At 36.9% G+C, this 17,730-nt stretch overlaps 1 protein-coding gene and 1 long non-coding RNA gene across 2 annotated transcripts; both read left to right on the top strand.

The window, feature by feature from the left end:
* The first annotated feature begins 6,979 nt into the window (after positions 1 to 6,979).
* Positions 6,980 to 9,555, top strand: LOC127652510 (uncharacterized). Its single transcript, XR_007971734.1, has 3 exons — positions 6,980 to 7,044; positions 7,952 to 8,024; positions 9,507 to 9,555. It is a non-coding gene; the product is annotated as an uncharacterized LOC127652510 (long non-coding RNA).
* Positions 9,556 to 11,841: 2,286 nt separating this feature from the next.
* LOC127652299 (MICAL-like protein 2) lies at positions 11,842 to 15,306 on the top strand. Its single transcript, XM_052138438.1, has 4 exons — positions 11,842 to 11,924; positions 12,188 to 12,261; positions 14,937 to 15,051; positions 15,179 to 15,306. The coding sequence occupies exons 1-4, from the start codon at positions 11,842 to 11,844 to the stop codon at positions 15,279 to 15,281; spliced, it is 375 nt and encodes a 124-aa protein (XP_051994398.1). The 3' UTR covers positions 15,282 to 15,306.
* The last annotated feature ends 2,424 nt before the right edge of the window (positions 15,307 to 17,730 follow it).

The following is a 17,730-nucleotide window of genomic DNA, read 5'->3' as shown; positions in this document are numbered from 1 at the left end:
AGAAGAGTCTCTTTTCTATAAATTGTCCTTAATTAGAATGCAGCAATTGTTAGCTATTTATTGTTTAATTTAGAGGGTAAAACGTTTTGGTCCAATTGCAAAACAAAGGAAACAAAATATCAAAACCAAGTTTAAAAAAAAAAAAAAAAGAACTGTTTGGCGAGTAAAGAAACTTTACAGCTTTACATTTAAACAAAAATAAATATAAAATAAAAATACAAAAAAAAAAAAAAAGGTACACCCAAAGGAAAATGTGCTTCTTCTTTTTTTTTTATACAGTTCTTTTTTCTTGAATATTGGTGGAACAACATAATTTGTGTGAAAATAAATAATAACATAAGGTTGTTTTGATTAAAATTTATTTAAAAAAAAGTTGGCAAGGGAGCCTTTTTCCCCACACTTGGTGTTAAAAATTTTCATCATATTTGGCATTTCTTAAAGTATTATATATACAAAAAATCTCTACTGTGATTGGATATGATCCCAATATGAATATTTGTCATAACAAATCCATTCCCCCCACTTAAGAAAAACAATGTGTTTTATGGGGGCCTTTAGCACCTGCAACAGGACCTTTTACCCCAAATACTATCCTTTCACTTATTAGATAGCTATTAAAAAACAACTTTTGATTTAATCACCTTGTACAAAACTGAATATGGTAAAATGTTTATTTTGTCTAAAAATAAATGTGATAATTTAGTGATTTTACCATTCACACTTTAGCCCCGCTGTATTTGGACATGTTCTGGTTTTCAAACTTGGAACATGTCCATAATTAACGTGGTCAACTACACTAGTTACTCTGCTAGGACACCTGTGTGAAAACTGACTTTAACCCTTGAGACCAGCTGGTTTGATATTTTATCGTATAATGAAATTCATAAACTAAAATGTGGCTGAAGGGTCCAAATAAGTTCTAAGATCGCTGTTCATCATTGGAATAAAGTTATGATAGATATACGCTCAGATGAGTTCACTGTTATCACTAGTTGAATGTTCTTTATGTTGGGTGTATAATATACAGTATTCCACACAGCCTCCCCTTTTTGTCTTGGGACTGACATTGTTTTGCTCTTTTTCAATTGTAGTGACATTTATTCATTTGCAGCATAGTCTTGAAATACATTAGTATTGTGATATTTCCAATTTAGAAGGTCACCTTTCTCAGTGTATAAATGCATTGTTTTTCTGTTACTGGCATGAATAAGAGAGCTTGTGAGATCCTTTCACAGAGCTTGAGAGATGTGATATAATTTACAGCATTCTTCAATAAATGGGACTTGATGCTTAGCAAAATAATCAGATGTGTCACAGCCATAGCTGTTGGTATAGTCAAGAAATCTTTAGACATTTAGTTTTGGAAGACATTGTCATGCAGACAATCTTGTTCTAAATAGTCAATTTTTACCTAGAATTAGGCCATAGGGTATTACTTGGGGATTACAAATGGTTCAAGGAATGAAAACCGGAAATGAACAAATGGTTGCTGAGCCTAACTGAAAAAAAGGAACAATGTCACTTTCAATTGTTCTCGAGTGAAAACGTCTTTTTTAAATACTGGTAACTGGCTAATTTTGTTCTAAAACATTTTTTCAATGAAACAAAGGGTGTAACAAAGAAAAGTTTCGGAATTATGCAACTTCCTGTTGCCTTAAAAAATAGGCTTTTCATTTTTAGTAGAACATGATGAGCATGTGCTTTAATGCTGGAGGAAACTGCATCACAATTTGTCTTTTTGCCGTATTGCAAGTTATGGATGTAGCCTTCCATGACATGCTGAAGAACTTTTACAACAATATATAATTAGTAATTAAGGCATATACATACACGGTTAATCCAGATACAAGGAAAAATATTATAGGTAAAATGTACATTTCTCAGTCTTCATTTAATTATTGTTTGATACAGTATAATGCATTATTACATATTTGATGTTGCTGGTTTTTGACTGAGAAGCAAATGTGTTATTACAATTTAATGATCCATACAGTTTATTTATTTAGGCCTTACTTTGTGAAAATGATTGTTTCTTATGGCTTATTACAGCTTTAGAGTCAAGAGCAATGAGTGTGTGCTCCCTTCTGTTTTACCCCATTGTTGGTTATTAAATCAGTTAAAAGTTGATTTAGGATTTTATGAAAGGCCAGATGTATATTTGAAATGTTTTAGGCTACTGTATCCTCCTGAGATCCGAGCATGACTGCTGTGTGCATTTTGCATTTCCCTTTTTGATTTGTAACTAGCACCTTATAAAGACGCAAAAAAACAAAAAAACATTTCTAGAGCAAATAGTTTCCCCCTAATATTAATGTCCACATATGTGGACAGCGGGACTACGTTGTGAAATTCTAGATAATATCAAGCTCAAATATCAAATTGTTTAATATATTTGCAGGAGTGTTGTTTATTCATGTTTTTGAGATGTTACTGACATCACAGCTGATTTTCTGTAAAGCTGCTTTGGAACAATGTGTATTGCTAAATGTACAAATAAAAAACTATACAAATAAAAATTACTGACTTGGTTTTTAAATTATTATCTTTTTGCACTGTCAAAGAAACAAGTGATTGCCAGTGCTGAAGCATCTTTCAATCAGATATTAGCTTAATTAATCACTGCCAACCATGTTAAAATAAAATTATATATTATAAATTCTGAATCTAAGTAACTGATAACCTATCCTTAGCACAGCTTACTGTCATTTTAAAAAGAACGTTATTAACCGTTCTTTTATTTCATTCTAATTGGTTACCATTTGGAAATGAGGCTGCAATGGAAAAATACGGTTTCTGCTCGGAACAGAAAGAGTTCTCGATACATTTGATTAAAATGAACTTTGCACGCTTTATGCTTTGATCATTTTAATCTGTTTCAGGCACACATATATAGTGCATTACTTCTTAAGGTTGACCATCAGAGTTAAGAATACTTTCCTATGGTGTATTTCCGTTTAAAATGAGAGAATATATGGTGCACTTCTGATGTGTATTTGCTACGCTGTCCAATGATCCCATCCCCTTTTTGTGAGATTTTGGCACTTATTTTTCATTCTAGATTTACCTAGGAACAGACAATGCATATCAGACATCCTTCAGTTTGATAGAATATGCATTTTAAATGCATAATTTAATTAGTAAATATGTAGTGGGACACTGCCAGTGACACTCCAAATCTTGTCAGGAAGTGCTGAGAATGAGGTGGCGAGACTTGCCACAGTCGGGACTTTTTCATGATGATGAGCTCTCTCTATCTTTTCTTCCTAAGAGACTACAGATTATAGGCCCCACACTCTCAGATCTGATACAAAACCTTACAACTTCTTTTAATAGCACTCAGTTGTAGTTGGAACCCAACCCATACAGCGTCTTTTCAGTCCATGCATTATAAAGAAGGATGACCTTCATCTACATGGCACCTGATCCTCTCCATCAAGATTAACTGTTCTACTACTGTCCTTACAAAACATTTTGTTCATTTAAACACCACAGAATAACTATTTTTTTTTTGTTGTCTAGTGTACTTTGTTTAAACCCAGATTATATTTTATATGATTCCTATCTTTCCCCCCATAACGTCAAATAGTCAATGCGTAAATGGCAGATGCTTGGCTGTATAGGACAAAAGAGGAACAGGAAGTTGCAGTGTGAAGGATATTCAGCCCCTCCTAAGCTGTCCTGTAAAATTTAATGAGTGTGTCCAGGTCAGCCCTAAACAATGCCCTGGTATACTCCTCTTCTGTCTTCTTTCCCAGGTCCACAGTGAACACAGGAAATGTTCTATTCATTATGCACTCCCTACAAAGACCCTCTTGATGTGGTGCCAGATCTCACTAGATACTGGCCTTTTCTATTTTTGATGACTCCAGTCTTTTTGCCTTGTCTGTATTTACAGTTAATTGGAAAAGTGTCTTTGGCCTAGAAAACCATTGCCACAGCGAGATACTGGTCCCTGGCAACAATCATAAAAGGTCTTGTTGATTGAGTATTTTCAATAGAACACAGGGTTTCTTTTAATTAGGTTCTGTAATTGTGGTGGTCTTATTTATTATTCTTGTCTAGAAAATGTCTTCTGTCTTGGATACATCCTCTTAAGATGTGGTGGTCTAGTTGTTAGTGATGTAATCTTGATGACTGGTTTTGTGATGTGCTTCGGGCATTCTGTGTGGCTGAGGAACATCTGGGAATCCCAGCTCTTCTGGATGCAGAGGAAATGGTGGCTTTGCATTCTCACATATGTCTCACAGTACTATAACTACTTCAACGGCTGCTCTCCAAGTAAGACTTTATCCACCATCAGTGTTTTTATGCTTTACTAAGTTAGTAAAGAAGTACTATTTTGTGAGCTTTTTGATGCAACAGGATATACTGTCTTATCTGAATGTTATGCTTTGTTTGGAATGGAATACTACTTTACTACTTATTGCATACTACACTGTTCAGTGTTCCCATATATGGATTTAGCAGCAGTGCACTGGTAATGGAAAGTCAAGAATGTATTGCCTTGTGAGGTACAGTGTTTCTCATAATCTGCTCTGTTTATATATTTAGACAAATGTAGGTCATGCTTGTATTCTGTGCATATGGAAAGATTTCATACAGTGCAAATTTACATACTATATGCTTCAGAAATATCTGAGAAGATTATCGTACTAATAGTATTTTTGCTGATAATTATTTATGGTATATTTGCTTGCTCTGAAGAATCTCATTCTGACTGCTTGTGGCTTCATCCTCTCCTTGTCACAAAGTCTCAAGCATCAGTGTGTATTGTCAAACTGTGTGTGTGTGACATGGATACAAAGTGTTTTGGCCAAGTTAGCATGTTACGTTGCTTTATTTTCGTGGATTATTTCAAAATCTATGCACCATGCTATGCGGTTTTTGGGCTCGTTTTGTACAGTATCATCTGCTGTGAGTAGTTTTTAATTTAATGCCTTAATGGTAGGTCTGATCACTGACAATGACAAAACAGCCTACAGAGAGGAGCTGCACACTCTGACACGCTGGTGTCAGGAGCACAACCTCTCCCTCAACGTCAGTAAGACCAAGGAGCTTGTGATGGACTTCAGGAGGAAAGACAAAGAACACAGCCCATCACCATTAATGGAGCACCGGTGGAGAGAGTCAGCAGCTTCAAGTTCCTCGGTGTCCACATCACTGAGGAACTCACATGGTCCGTCCACACTGAGGCCGTTGTGAAGAAGGCTCACCAGCGCCTCTTCTTCTTGAGACGTCTGAGGAAGTTTGGAATGAACCACCACATCCTCACACGGTTCTACACCAGAACTGCAGAGAGCATCCTGACTGGCTGCATCACCGCCTGGTACGGCAATAGCACCGCCCACAACCGCAAAGCCCTGCAAAGGGTGGTGCGAACTGCCAGAAACATCATCGGAGGTGAGCTTCCCTCCCTCTAGGACATATATAACAGGCGGTGTGAAAAAAGCTCGGAGGATCATCAGAGACTCCAGCCACCCGAGTCATGGGCTGCTCTCACTGCTACCATCAGGCAGGCAGTATCGCAGCATCAGGACCCGCACCAGCTGACTACATGACAGCTTCTTCCCCCAAACAATCATACTTTTGAACACTTGATCTCTCACAATCAGCACTGCACTTTATTAATCATCATCTCGTATCACACACTGGACTGTCAAATATATTCTCCCCAATTCAACTACTGTATATATATTTTTATATACCCTTATTTTTATTGTATGTGTATTCTATATTGTGTGTATTGTTTACTGTGCATTGTATATTGTGTTGTGTTAGTATGTTGTTTATTGTAATTGGTACTGCTATGTTATTCGGAACTGCACACAAGACTTTCACCTACTGTTGCACTTGTGTACACAGTAGTGTGACAATAAAGTGATTTGATTTGAAAACAGGTTTCGATATTTGACACTATATTTGTGAAATTGGGAATAGCATTTTTATTTTCCTATTTATGAAGTTCATAGCATTGATTTGACAAATACAGCACTCCAGTTAACACATTTGCTGTCACTGTTCAACTTTCACCTTGCTGTCAAATTTCCCCTTACATACTGAAACTTTCAAAAGCAAGGCTGTAGAGTTTGTGTTGATTCAGTGTGATTAATATATAAAATACTTTGTTAAAGTGAATGCACTTAATCATGCCCCCTGACCGTACTAATAGGGAATTTTCCTACCAACAGAGCAATTCAAGTTTGAAGTACCACCTTATGTTTTTTGCAACTCTCAATCAGCAGGGGCTAGTCAGTACAGCTCTTGAATTGCAGGAATCAAACTGACAGCTGTTCAAAGATGGCTGGATGAAGTACATGGGTCTCGAGATTAGTTTCCAACAAAATGTAACTTGTCACAGCTTCATATGAACTCAGCATTTATGGCTACAGATGCTGAAAACCAACTAACTAGTAAAATGGGACATGGCGAGTCAGAGACACTACAAAGCATCCGTCTGACGTGTGTACAGACGGAAAGCAAGAACATATCTTGTGAGAACAGACCAAGTTTACAGACTGACAAATTCAGTTGCAAAATGGGTTGCTTTGGCCAGTGATAGGCTTATGTAGGCTAATGATATGGAAATAAACCAAACAATATATTGACTTCTAAAAGCACTTTTTGTATTGTCTAATAAATGCTTTATTTGTCTGCTACAATAATGTAATGTATTTAAATGATCTGAATTATTATATTAGAGCAAAGAAGCCTTAATAAATGTTTGGGGATAAACTGAGATTTAAATAACTCAAAAGTGATTTTGATAATTCTTAGCCTACTTGACCAAAATGAATGTCATTTTACACCTTTTCTCTAAATATATTTTCTCTTTCAGGCTGAAAATCAAATGACATTCTGCTGATGACTCCAGCTGGAGGCAGGAGTTAAACAGCCATGATGCAGTAGGAAGGAACTCAATTCAGGTCACTCCATTCACTCCTGCTATCAGCAGTAGCAGCTTGAACACCAAGGAATCCCTCTACCTTAGTGCCATCAGCAAGAAGCAGTGCAGACCTCCATCCTTGCTGCTTTCTACTGCCAAAGGTTGCATTCACTTGATGATGACCTTTTTCTTGTGTGGATTGTGGTCTTATTTTAAAATGTTTTTAAAGGTCACATGGGAAATGTTACCATTAGCATACGCAATAAGTTGGAGACAAGAATAGAGGCTGGAAAACTGTAAAATTAAGATGCTTGACTCAGGCTGGCATTGATTGTGACAACCTTAGTAATCACATTATCCATGTAGTCCACTAGAATGACTAAGTCTTAAAGGGGTCATATATGGAGGAATTAATTTTTTCTCGGGGGGGGGTCAAGCCCTGAAGGTGGATTTATTTTTCTCCTCCTCCTTCAGACCCCTTACAGTGGCAGCCATCTTATATTGTGCTTTTTTTTTTTTTTTGCTGCTACTCTTTCAAACTTTGTACAAAAACGGCACACATGATCATCAGATGGAGCTGCGCAGATTTTGGGCATTGTTGAAAATTTATAGTTGCGCAAAGTTAACAATGTAAATCAGGAAGTCTGGCTGTATCTCAGCAATGCTTTCTCCTATCAAAACGAAACTTGGTATGCTTCATTAGGACCATGATCTGAGGGTACATTCCAAGTTCTACACCATAAATTACACACTTTCATACCTTGTATTGAATTGCATACTTCAAAAGGAAAAAACATGGTGGCTTCAAAATTGACTATTGAGGTATGAAAGTGTGAAATTTAGGTTGTAAAACAAAGTGTCCACATATCATCAAGTAATGTTAACCTAAGCCCTTATTTTACTCATAAATTGAAAAAACACATTGTAAAAGCCCATCGGAAATTAATTGCTGGTTGCAGCTACATTTTTTAATTTTTTTGATCAGCTGGCCTCAATTAGCTTAATTTGATTATTGTGAATTCTGCTTCTTGTTTGCCATAATTTTGCCCTCTTCTCTTGTCTTCAAAGATTCTCAGAGCAAAGAAGCCTCATCCGACTGCAGATCAAAGCCAAAGGCAGCTCCAAATGTACCAGGACTAAAGTAAGTTCGATCTGCCTAGTTATCTCTAATGCTTTCTAATCCATATGTGGGGAAGCAGGCAGAGTCACTCAGGTGTGAGCAGCAATGACACTTCAGAGCTGGAGTACTGACAGTGGGGCCTTTCATGTATTCACCCTCTAGCCTGTGGATTCCTCTCGCTTCCCCCATAGTGTTTGACTGGCTCAGAGTACATCCACTCACTCTTATCCCCAATCCTCAACAGTCCCAAGGAGTGCTGTGCCTAAACAAGCCCCCACTGAAACTCTATGCCCTTACTTTGATTTCCTCTGATCATTCTTTTTGTTTTCTTTGCGTCTGCTGTGCCTCAAGGTGAGACACTGAATTACTAATTGGTTGAGTTTTTTCAGGTAAAAGGCAATTTTTGTAAATTGTTTAAATTGTCAAAGGTGTTTTTGCATGGTTAAATAGGTTACTATTACTAATACTCATGCTGGCTAAAATATAAGTCTTTATCAATTTACAGCGAGGCAAATTTTTCTTTTAGATCTCAGTATTCTGCCAAGGAGATTGTGTTAACTCCTGGGAAAAATATAAGTGACTTTACCTCCAGATGTTTTGAGTTGACAATCCAAAATGCTTCACAAGCTCCAACCTCAACCATATTAAACAGCCATTGCTCTAACCATATTGCTCAGCAATCTGTAGTTGAGAAAGAGCCAGAGTTGGAGACATGGGGTACCTGGGGTAAGTCTGGAGTGTTTGAAAACCTGAAATGGCAAGCATGCCAATTAAATACCAAATGCTGATGTAACCTGGGAATTGTTTAAATTTTATTTCCAATTTTCTTTATTTCTCACATATACCACAAGGAGTGTGGTCTATAACTTCTTGCCCCATCAAACAACTCAGTCCTGTTATCTCATGTTTTAGTCAGACCTCTAATGGTTCTGCTGGACAGGGTAAGTCCGGTCCACATCATTACATCACTATCATTTGCAGCATGCTGAGATTTGGGTAAATAATCATAACATTTGAGACACTCACAAAGTGATGTCACTCATGTGTCTCACCCTCTCATTCCCATCACAAACCTTTATCTCCAAAACAACCTCATCACAGGTCGGCATACTCAAGTAAGCATGTTATGAAAATGGAAATATTATCAAAGCTTTTTCAGTCCGTCAGTGACTATTGGGCATAATTTGTATCCTATAAGTTCTTTAATTGAAACCTAAAGAAACTCCATTTCAAAACACAAGTTGCCAATGTGACCAATGTTAGACTTACTACACTCTGTGAACGCATCCTTTTGTGGAAAAGAGCTTAAGTATAGCCCAGCAATTTTGAACATATTGATAATGTACATGTGTAGGTGCCTGCAGTCATTTATGTGCTTTATTAATCCATCTTTAAGAAGTTAAAGCATCTTCTGAGAGCCTAAAGAACACATTTTTCTTTCTTGAAATAAATCAATCTTAAAAAGATAAGTAATTAAAGACAAAAACTTTGTTTTATGTTTAGGTTATGAAAATGGAAAATTTACAGCTAAAAATGGTTTGACGAAAGAGACAAGGTCACCCACTGTAAGTTCACAAAAACTTCTCTTTCATTCAACTTTTCAATGTTTCTACATGAACACAGAACTTTCAAAACTGCTGTTTTTAGTTTTCACTATATCTGTCCCTGCTCGGGTATAGACTTGTCAATTCCGAGCAGACATATCACAAAAGAATTGCAGGAAATTGAGAACAATCTTAAAGTTTTGGAGAATAAGGGCGTAGAATTGGAGAGAAGACTATGAATATATGAAGAAGGTATGTGATCAGAAGCTGTCCCATAGTTTGTAATAAGAGTGACGACATTTACATGCACTTAAGAAAACGGTTTATTCCAGGCTTTCTGAAGCAAGCGGCATTCTGAAACTTCATGTAAAAGAGAATGTTATTTTCTTACACTGCTTAAGGGACTAAGAAAGCAGTTAACACACCTAGGTTTCTCCTGGAGAACGTGGCTTATGTGGCCATGTAAGTGCCATTCTAATGGGTGTTTGAAGAGTGCGCATGGGCGTCAACAGAGCAAAAAACAAAAGTCATAGGATGGAGCCCTATCAACACAGCGGAAATAATTCAGCATTTCTGGGAGTACAGTGGGAAAAGCACATACACTATAAACTATACCCATTTATTCACATCAGCGTAAAATATCGACTGTCCCTTACGTTCGCGACAGAATATGCTCTGGGGAAATCTCAGAAGTGGGAAACCCCACTATTGCAGTGCAATTCCGCTGGTTGCGACAAAGTTAAGAAAACAAACATTGCAACAACTCTATATCTGAAAATAAAGTGAAGCAAAATAGAATAAAAGTCTTCCTCAAATACCATTTTTGTTGTTTAAGTCAAAGACATCCATCTAGCACATGCTTGCATAGAAAAAAGATGCATTTGGAGGGACTAACTTGGGTCTTCAGTATGCTTTGGCTTGCTCCTATGAGTGTCTCGCTGCAAAAGCATTAGGTACGTAAAGACAGCTGTATTTAATGAAAAAGACTGTAGTACCACAAATATTATGAAGATCATGAAGCATGTTATAATACTATGGCACAGGCTAATGTTCAACACTAAGTTAACACAAAACCGTCTGTTGTAGCATTTCTTGTTTTGCCTTTTTAAATATGATTTGGGAATATGGATTAGCTAAATCTTTCAGCTTTATCATTTATCAACTTTTGTTAACAGCCAGAGATGTTTTTTTGTTTGCAATAAACAATATCTATAACACTGTGCTGATTGGTTAATATTGATACGTTGTGCCCTCTTGTGTACGTTGGAGACATCGTCCATTTAAAAATCAGATGTCTTGCAGATTTTTTTTCCCCTACCTGATAATATATCTTTAAAATTAGAATATAATTCCAATTTTGGTAATATTTCAGTGAAAAAAATCTAGTTTAGTTTCTCAGCCCTATTGATAGCCCCAGTACTTTGAAACTATTCTGAAGGGCTTGAGTACTTTCAAGGTTGTTTTGTTCCAAATTAGCTGGTTGATACATCAGATGTTCCTTTTTGTGCAATACCAAACTAGTCATTCAGTATGCTTCAGACAGCGTGGAGTAGCTCCATTGGTGTATATATGTGTGTGTGTGTGTCTGTATGTTTCATGGAGTTCTGAGTGTCGTGCACTCATTCCAAACCTGTTAGCTGAGCCCGTCCACCTGGGAGACGGAATTTCGATGTTGCCTTTAGGGGAAGGCTGTGGCCAATAAAGGGTTCTCGTTTCCAGCAGCCAGGGCCAAATTGGGCGAGGCGGAGGGGAAGCTCCCTCTCCTCCTGTGGGATGATGGGATGGAAATGGAGAAGAGGCGGTAGGCTGCAATGAGAGGCTGGTGACTGAAGGAAAGGGTACCTGATTGGCTCTTTTCAAGGTCACCATGGTCTTGGCACAGTAATATCATCTCCAGACTCACAGCTATAGTCACCTGTCCTGCTGCTAGCAGCCTGTGGGATTTGATAGAGACCAACTGCCTCACAGTCCCACAAAAGACCAACACTTGATCAAATTAACTTGATGTGTGTGTGCTGTTTGATTGTACTTGTATGTTTTTGTACCACCTCAAAGCAATGTCAGTGAAAAACTTGCTTTTTAGACAGCATTACAGCGCTCTATTACGAGCCCAATAGAAACCATTCATTGCTCAAATAGAAGTTAAAAGTATTTCAAGATGCCCATCTGAGCACTTTAAATTGTGGCTTGAGGTGGAGTGTCTCATGTGTGGCTAGATATGGACAGTGCAGGTGGGACCTCTAGTGTCCTTGGTTACATTGGCCTGTTTTACAGAGGGCCATGGGGACCTACTGATGGATCCCATGATGGTGGACTGGTTTAACCTGATTCGGAAAAAACAAAGCTACATACAGAAGGAGTCGGAGTTAATGTATATGTAAGTGATTCTTTTTAATTGTTTAGTTCCATATGAGTTTCTTCTGTGAAACACAAAAGAAGACGTTAGGCAGAGTGTTAACCTCAGTCACCATTCACTTTCATTGTATGGAGAATCAATGCAATAAAAAGTGAATGGTGACTGAGGTTAACATTCTTCCTAACATCACCTTTTGTGTTGTATGGGGAAAAAGTCATTTTAACATGTTTGGGCCAACTTTTTTTTTTTTTTTTTACACCTACACACTTTAATCTTTTTAAAAGAGCAAGAACACAGGATCTGGAGGAGCAGCAGCCAAGTGTGGAGGGAGAACTCAGGAGACTGATCAATAAACCAGGTAAGTGTGAACCAGATAACCATTGTGTAAAGTAGAGACGAGGCCTCACCTTCTCTGTTCTCACACTCACCAGCAAGCACTCAGATGGGCACCATAACATATTTTTGGAAGAATGAAACCAGTCTGTTATATTTCACTGTTAAGTACTTTCATCATGCACTCTTTCATTTGGCTTAAAGTGTCTTATTAAACATTATTTACAAAGTTTTATACACTTTATCATTTGAGGGCTCATTGTAAAATATGCAGTCATTTACCGTGGAAAATTGTGATCTGCTTACAAGCAAAGGGCTGTATTGATATAGTATATTGCCTTGCAATTTTGCCTTATAGGGGCATCATTTCAGCATTTACAGTACATGTTCTAGTTCTAAATTTAGAATTCTTTCTAGCACTAATTATAAATGTGAAGACATGTAAATCTCTTATGACACATGGAGGCACTTCTAAGACACTTCAGTGCTTCAACTCATACCAATAATTGTTTTTATAATTGTTCTGCTTTGGAATAAAATGTGTGGGGAAAACTGCTATGCAAATACTTTGAAATGATGATTTCATTAAACTGGTCCCAGAAGTTGGCAAAATCTGACAAAACCTCTCTTTAAGTGTAAAAGTGATTAATAACCTGGGCTAGTTGTCACACTTTTGACTTCAGTGAGTATTTCATAAAGTTAATTTATGCACAGCCACATACTGTAGTACTGTACCTTAAATTCATGGCTTCAGAAAAGCTATTGAAAATTTCCATCAATTTTAGCCAGCAAAAACCTGAGATATTTTGTCATACTCGATGGGGTAAGTTGGCACAAAATGATTAATGAAAGGATAAAAATATAAAAAAAACTTTGCTTTGTCCAGTAAATATTGTAATTGATAACTTGTAAACATTAATCCATTTAAAACATGTATGACAACATGCCCCGACCTGAAATTTATTAAAGGGATAGTTCACCAAACCTGACATTTACCTACCCTCATGCCATCCAAGATGTGTGATTTTTCTTTGAAAGAATATTTCAGCTCTATAGGTCCATACAATGTAAGTTAATGGTGGCCAGAACTTTGAAGGCCCAAAAAGCATATAAAGGCAGCAAAAAAGTAATCCATACGACTCATTGTTTAAATTCATATCTTAAGAAGTGAGATTATAGGTGTGAGTGAGAAACAAATCAATATTTAAGTCCTTATTTATTATAAATTCTCCTCCCTGCCCAGTAGGTGGCGATATGTACAAAGAATGCACATCGGCCAAAAAAAAATAAAAGAAAAAGTGACGAATGTGAAAGTGGAGATTTATAGTAATAAATAGGGGTGTGTATGATGAGAGCATTTCCATTTTTGGGTGAACTATCCCTTTTCAAAATACACATTCAAACCTTTTGGTAAAAATCTGCCTTCATAATAATATCTAACACTTGCCGTAATGTGCCAGTGTGGTTTGATTGCTCGCTTGTTTACCCAAGAGCTATAACAGAATATAATGATAGTGAACATTTACTTTGGATAGAAGGGTTTAATTCACAAAAAATTATCTTAAAATCTTAATTTAAAAGGGTTTTAATGAACTAGGTGTTTGAAAACAACATTCAAAAACTCTGCTAGAGCAAACATACATTTGTGCAATTGGGCTTTTGACTTCAAATCTTAACGATAATTAAATATAGCCCCTGTGACAACTGGGCTTGTTTGTAGTAATTATTACCTTGTTATACCAATAATAGATGTCTACAATTGATTTGAATTTCCCCCAAAATACTAAATATTATCAAAAACTACCACAGTACTTTTCTAAAAACCTGTTTGTCACTATAAACAGCAAATTTGTCCTCTTCCATGACATCATTGCGTGTCATGTCTAAAGTTTGATTTTGAGGAAATTTGATTTAATATTTTTTAAATTGTTGTAAATGTATGTAGCTGATGAACAGCCTGGAAATTATCACATTTATTTTTAGATAAAATACGTATTTATAGTTTTTTATTTTGTTCAAGGTGATTATATATATATAAAAAAATGGTCAATAACTCTCCAATAAGTGCAAGGATAGCATTTGGGGTATAAAGTCCCCCTGTTGCAGGAACTAAAGGGCCCTATTAAACACATTGTTTTCCTTAAGTGGGGCGAATAGATTTCATATGAAAACTGTTTCAAGTGGGCACACATTGACTGATCCAATGGAGATTAATTTGTTTATAGGATACTTGAGATGTCATAAATGTCAAATGTGATTGAAATGAACAAGAAATTATGCATATATTTACGAACTGGTTGTCTTTTTTATTAAAAAAAAGCATCTTGATGTCTCAAAATGATTCGCATAAGTTGAAAAATTGTGCATTAAAACTTTTGCCCCGGTATGTACACTATATCACTATAACCCCCCTTGGGGTATTTTACCCCAAGTGAGGGAGCCTTTTACCCCAGGTGTGGGGTAAAAGGCTCCTTCGCCACCTTTTTAAAAAGTAAAAAGATAAAAAGATATATTCAATACAACCTTCTGTTGTTATTTCTTTTCACTCAAATGATGTTGCTCTATCAATATTCAATCAAAATAAATGTATTTCTTAAATCTTGATATTCATTGTGACCAGAAAAAAAAAGCAGATTTGCCCCATTGTACCCTATTCATTTACAGTAGATAACAGAGTTATCATGTTTGTGTGTCTGTTAGAACATCGGATGAGTCTCTCTGAGAAGAAGGGGGAAACTGAGCTGTTGAACAGACTGATGGATATTGTGAATGACAGGAATGCCATTGTTGAGGGACTGGAAGAGGACAGGATAAGGTCATTCCTGATATACCTAAACTTAGGCTCTCACACTGCAAGTGAAAATACCTTTTGAATGCATGTTGTCCAAACAAAGGTATATATTAACCACTTTGCAAAGTAAATATATTTGTTTAATTTGAAGGGAGGAGGAGGACGATCAACAGTTGAATGAGATGATGCAAAGACTGGGTGAACACTTGGAAAAAATCCACTTGGAACTCACAGCAGAGGAGAATGATAAATAAAAGGGATTCTTTATTTCCTCTGTTCGGTTTTAGGTGTCCAGAAGTTTAAAAACCAAACACAAGTCGTCCTTCTCAATGTTATTTAGATGGAGAAGTAAAAAAGCATCAGTGGGGGAGTGATCTTCAGAGGAACACGTGAAATATTCCCAATGCTCAACTTGAATCAGTTGAAGTTCAGACTTTGGACTTTGCGTCCCAAGATGCTTTAAAACAAGGTAGGACTACAATCACGACTTTGTGTTTGGTAACTCAGTGAGTTTGACAAGATATTTCTTGGAGAAAAATGATTGTCTGATCATCTTTGACACATATTATTTGCAATTAGGTTCTCATAGCTTTTCACTTAAGTTTGGTCAAATAGCCCATTCTTGTTCTATTCATCCTTTTTTATGCATTAAAAATGTTGGTCCTATATGCTTTTTAGTCTTTTTCTTGAAATGCGTGGGCTATTTTGAATAATTGCAGGGTTCAAAATATTATTTATTTTGTTAGTTCCAGTTTTTCCACCCCCTCACTCATTCAGACATTATTGGTTACTTAATGTATCAACAGATTAGTTAACATATGACAAAAACTGGCTCAAACACATTATTTGATTGTGATCTCTAGAATTAAATTGAAGCATCGCACTCCTCCATTCGATTCTATAGTAAAGCTGCACTTCCTGCAGTGACCTGAAGGGGGCACTATGAGCTTGCGTGCATGTGCATCTGTCTTCCCATTTCTAAGTTTATATTCTCCAGAATGCTAAATCAAGCTGGAGATTAGGCAGCAGAGAAGCTTGTGTGCTGGAAAGTTTTGGATTATTGGTTTTATTTTATTTTTAAGTCCTCTAACCTAGTTCAATTAAAATTGTACCTAATTCAACTGATTTAAGACATACTCTGTCTAAAGACGTTTCTGTTTAAATACCAGTATGGGAGTTTACTATTTGAAAAACCTACTAAAGGACTTTGGTAAGATATGTTTTAAGAGAGGGATGGATTGTAATTTGGATGTTCTTGTATGTATTTATTAATTGTATATTTAACTTTTAAATGAGTTATCGAATAAATCCCATTGAAGTTTCTTATTGTATTGTACCAAAAACTGATTCTGAGCTATACTATTGTTCAAAAACGACATCAGAAGTTTCACATATCGGCATGCAAATTGCGTGGCCCAAAAATGTTCCATGGAAAAGCCTATCCATGCTAACTATTGGGGAAGTAGCCAATCCATGCAGAAATAGTTGAAGTAGAGTTGCCCAATAACCCAAAACGCTTAGTTTATCCCGAAATTGCAGTTGTATCCCTTCTCATTCCAAATTAAAATTTACACCATGCTGGCTGCGGCAACTATAATTGTAGTCCCTATCATTGCTCATGCTTTAAAACGGCCATTTATGCAGCCATCATTTAATATGGGTTTTAGTAAAATGCATTAAGATAATTTACTCACATTTAATATCACGCTACTGCTTACAGGCCATCCATCCCCAATTTAAGATGCATGAAATTGTGATCATGAACTTGGAACACCATCTCTGTAGCCGAGAGGAGCTGGGGATGATATCGGTGCAGAACGCCACACGGGTGATGCGGGTGACAGTCGAGACTGAATACGTGTGATATTAGAGTTAATTAAAGCTTTGCGCCCCATCTCCCGCAAATGCTCGCACTCCTGCAATTAAGAATCAAAGGCGAGGGCTTAGTGTCAGGGGGTGTCTAATACATGGTTTTAACAGAAATGGGACCTGATTTGCCAAGCTCCTAGCGACAAGCATTAACAACAGACTCAAATTAGGCGGACATTAATATTCATAAGTAAAACAATTCGTCCTGCGAATGGCTGATGAAACGAAATTCTCAGAGGTGAGCTCTCACGTCCACGCCACCCGTGTCCATCAAAAGATGCCATTACTGATCAAGTGCTTAATGCGCCTGATGAAATTGAAGGAATAAAGGATGCCGCCTTTAACTTGTTTGTCACAAGCCTGGTATTTCTAAATCAGCCTGCCAGCTCAAATGTACCCTTCCTAACCTCTGGCACATGCACACACACCATCTATCTCTGGGTACATAGCTGAATGACATTTACATATTTGCTTGATCCAGGCCAGCTAAGTGCGGGTCAGTAATTAACACCGAATGGATTTGAAAATGGAGTATTGTGTACTTGAGTGTTTTTGTATATTTTCCGAGTTCTGTTTTGATTAAATGAGGAAAGTGCTTTAATGTGGTGAACGAATGTCGGATGAGCTGAATTTCAAGCATTCAGTGTAATGTGATGCTTTTAATTGTTTAATTAAAAGCATACATTATGCACTTATCAAACGTACACCATATTATATAGGTCAAACTCTGCTTGTCCTGTATGTGCTGAGCTGTTTGTTCTTTTCCTGTTAGGTGTGTGTGTTTCAGTTATGGTGTGGGTGCTTCTAGCCCCGTAATTATGATCCTCAAGGTAA

The sequence above is a fragment of the Xyrauchen texanus genome, chromosome 12, assembly GCF_025860055.1.
Source record: "Xyrauchen texanus isolate HMW12.3.18 chromosome 12, RBS_HiC_50CHRs, whole genome shotgun sequence".
Taxonomy (NCBI): domain Eukaryota; kingdom Metazoa; phylum Chordata; class Actinopteri; order Cypriniformes; family Catostomidae; genus Xyrauchen; species Xyrauchen texanus.
This window is presented reverse-complemented; position numbering and strand designations above follow the sequence as displayed.

Coding starts and splice junctions, on each gene's coding strand:
- LOC127652299 (XM_052138438.1), top strand. CDS start 11,842: ATGGATCCCATGATGGTGGACTGGTTTAACCTGATTCGGAAAAAACAA. Junction 11,925..12,187: donor GAGTCGGAGTTAATGTATAT/GTAAGTGATTCT, acceptor TCTTTTTAAAAG/AGCAAGAACACAGGATCTGG. Junction 12,262..14,936: donor GAGACTGATCAATAAACCAG/GTAAGTGTGAAC, acceptor TGTGTCTGTTAG/AACATCGGATGAGTCTCTCT.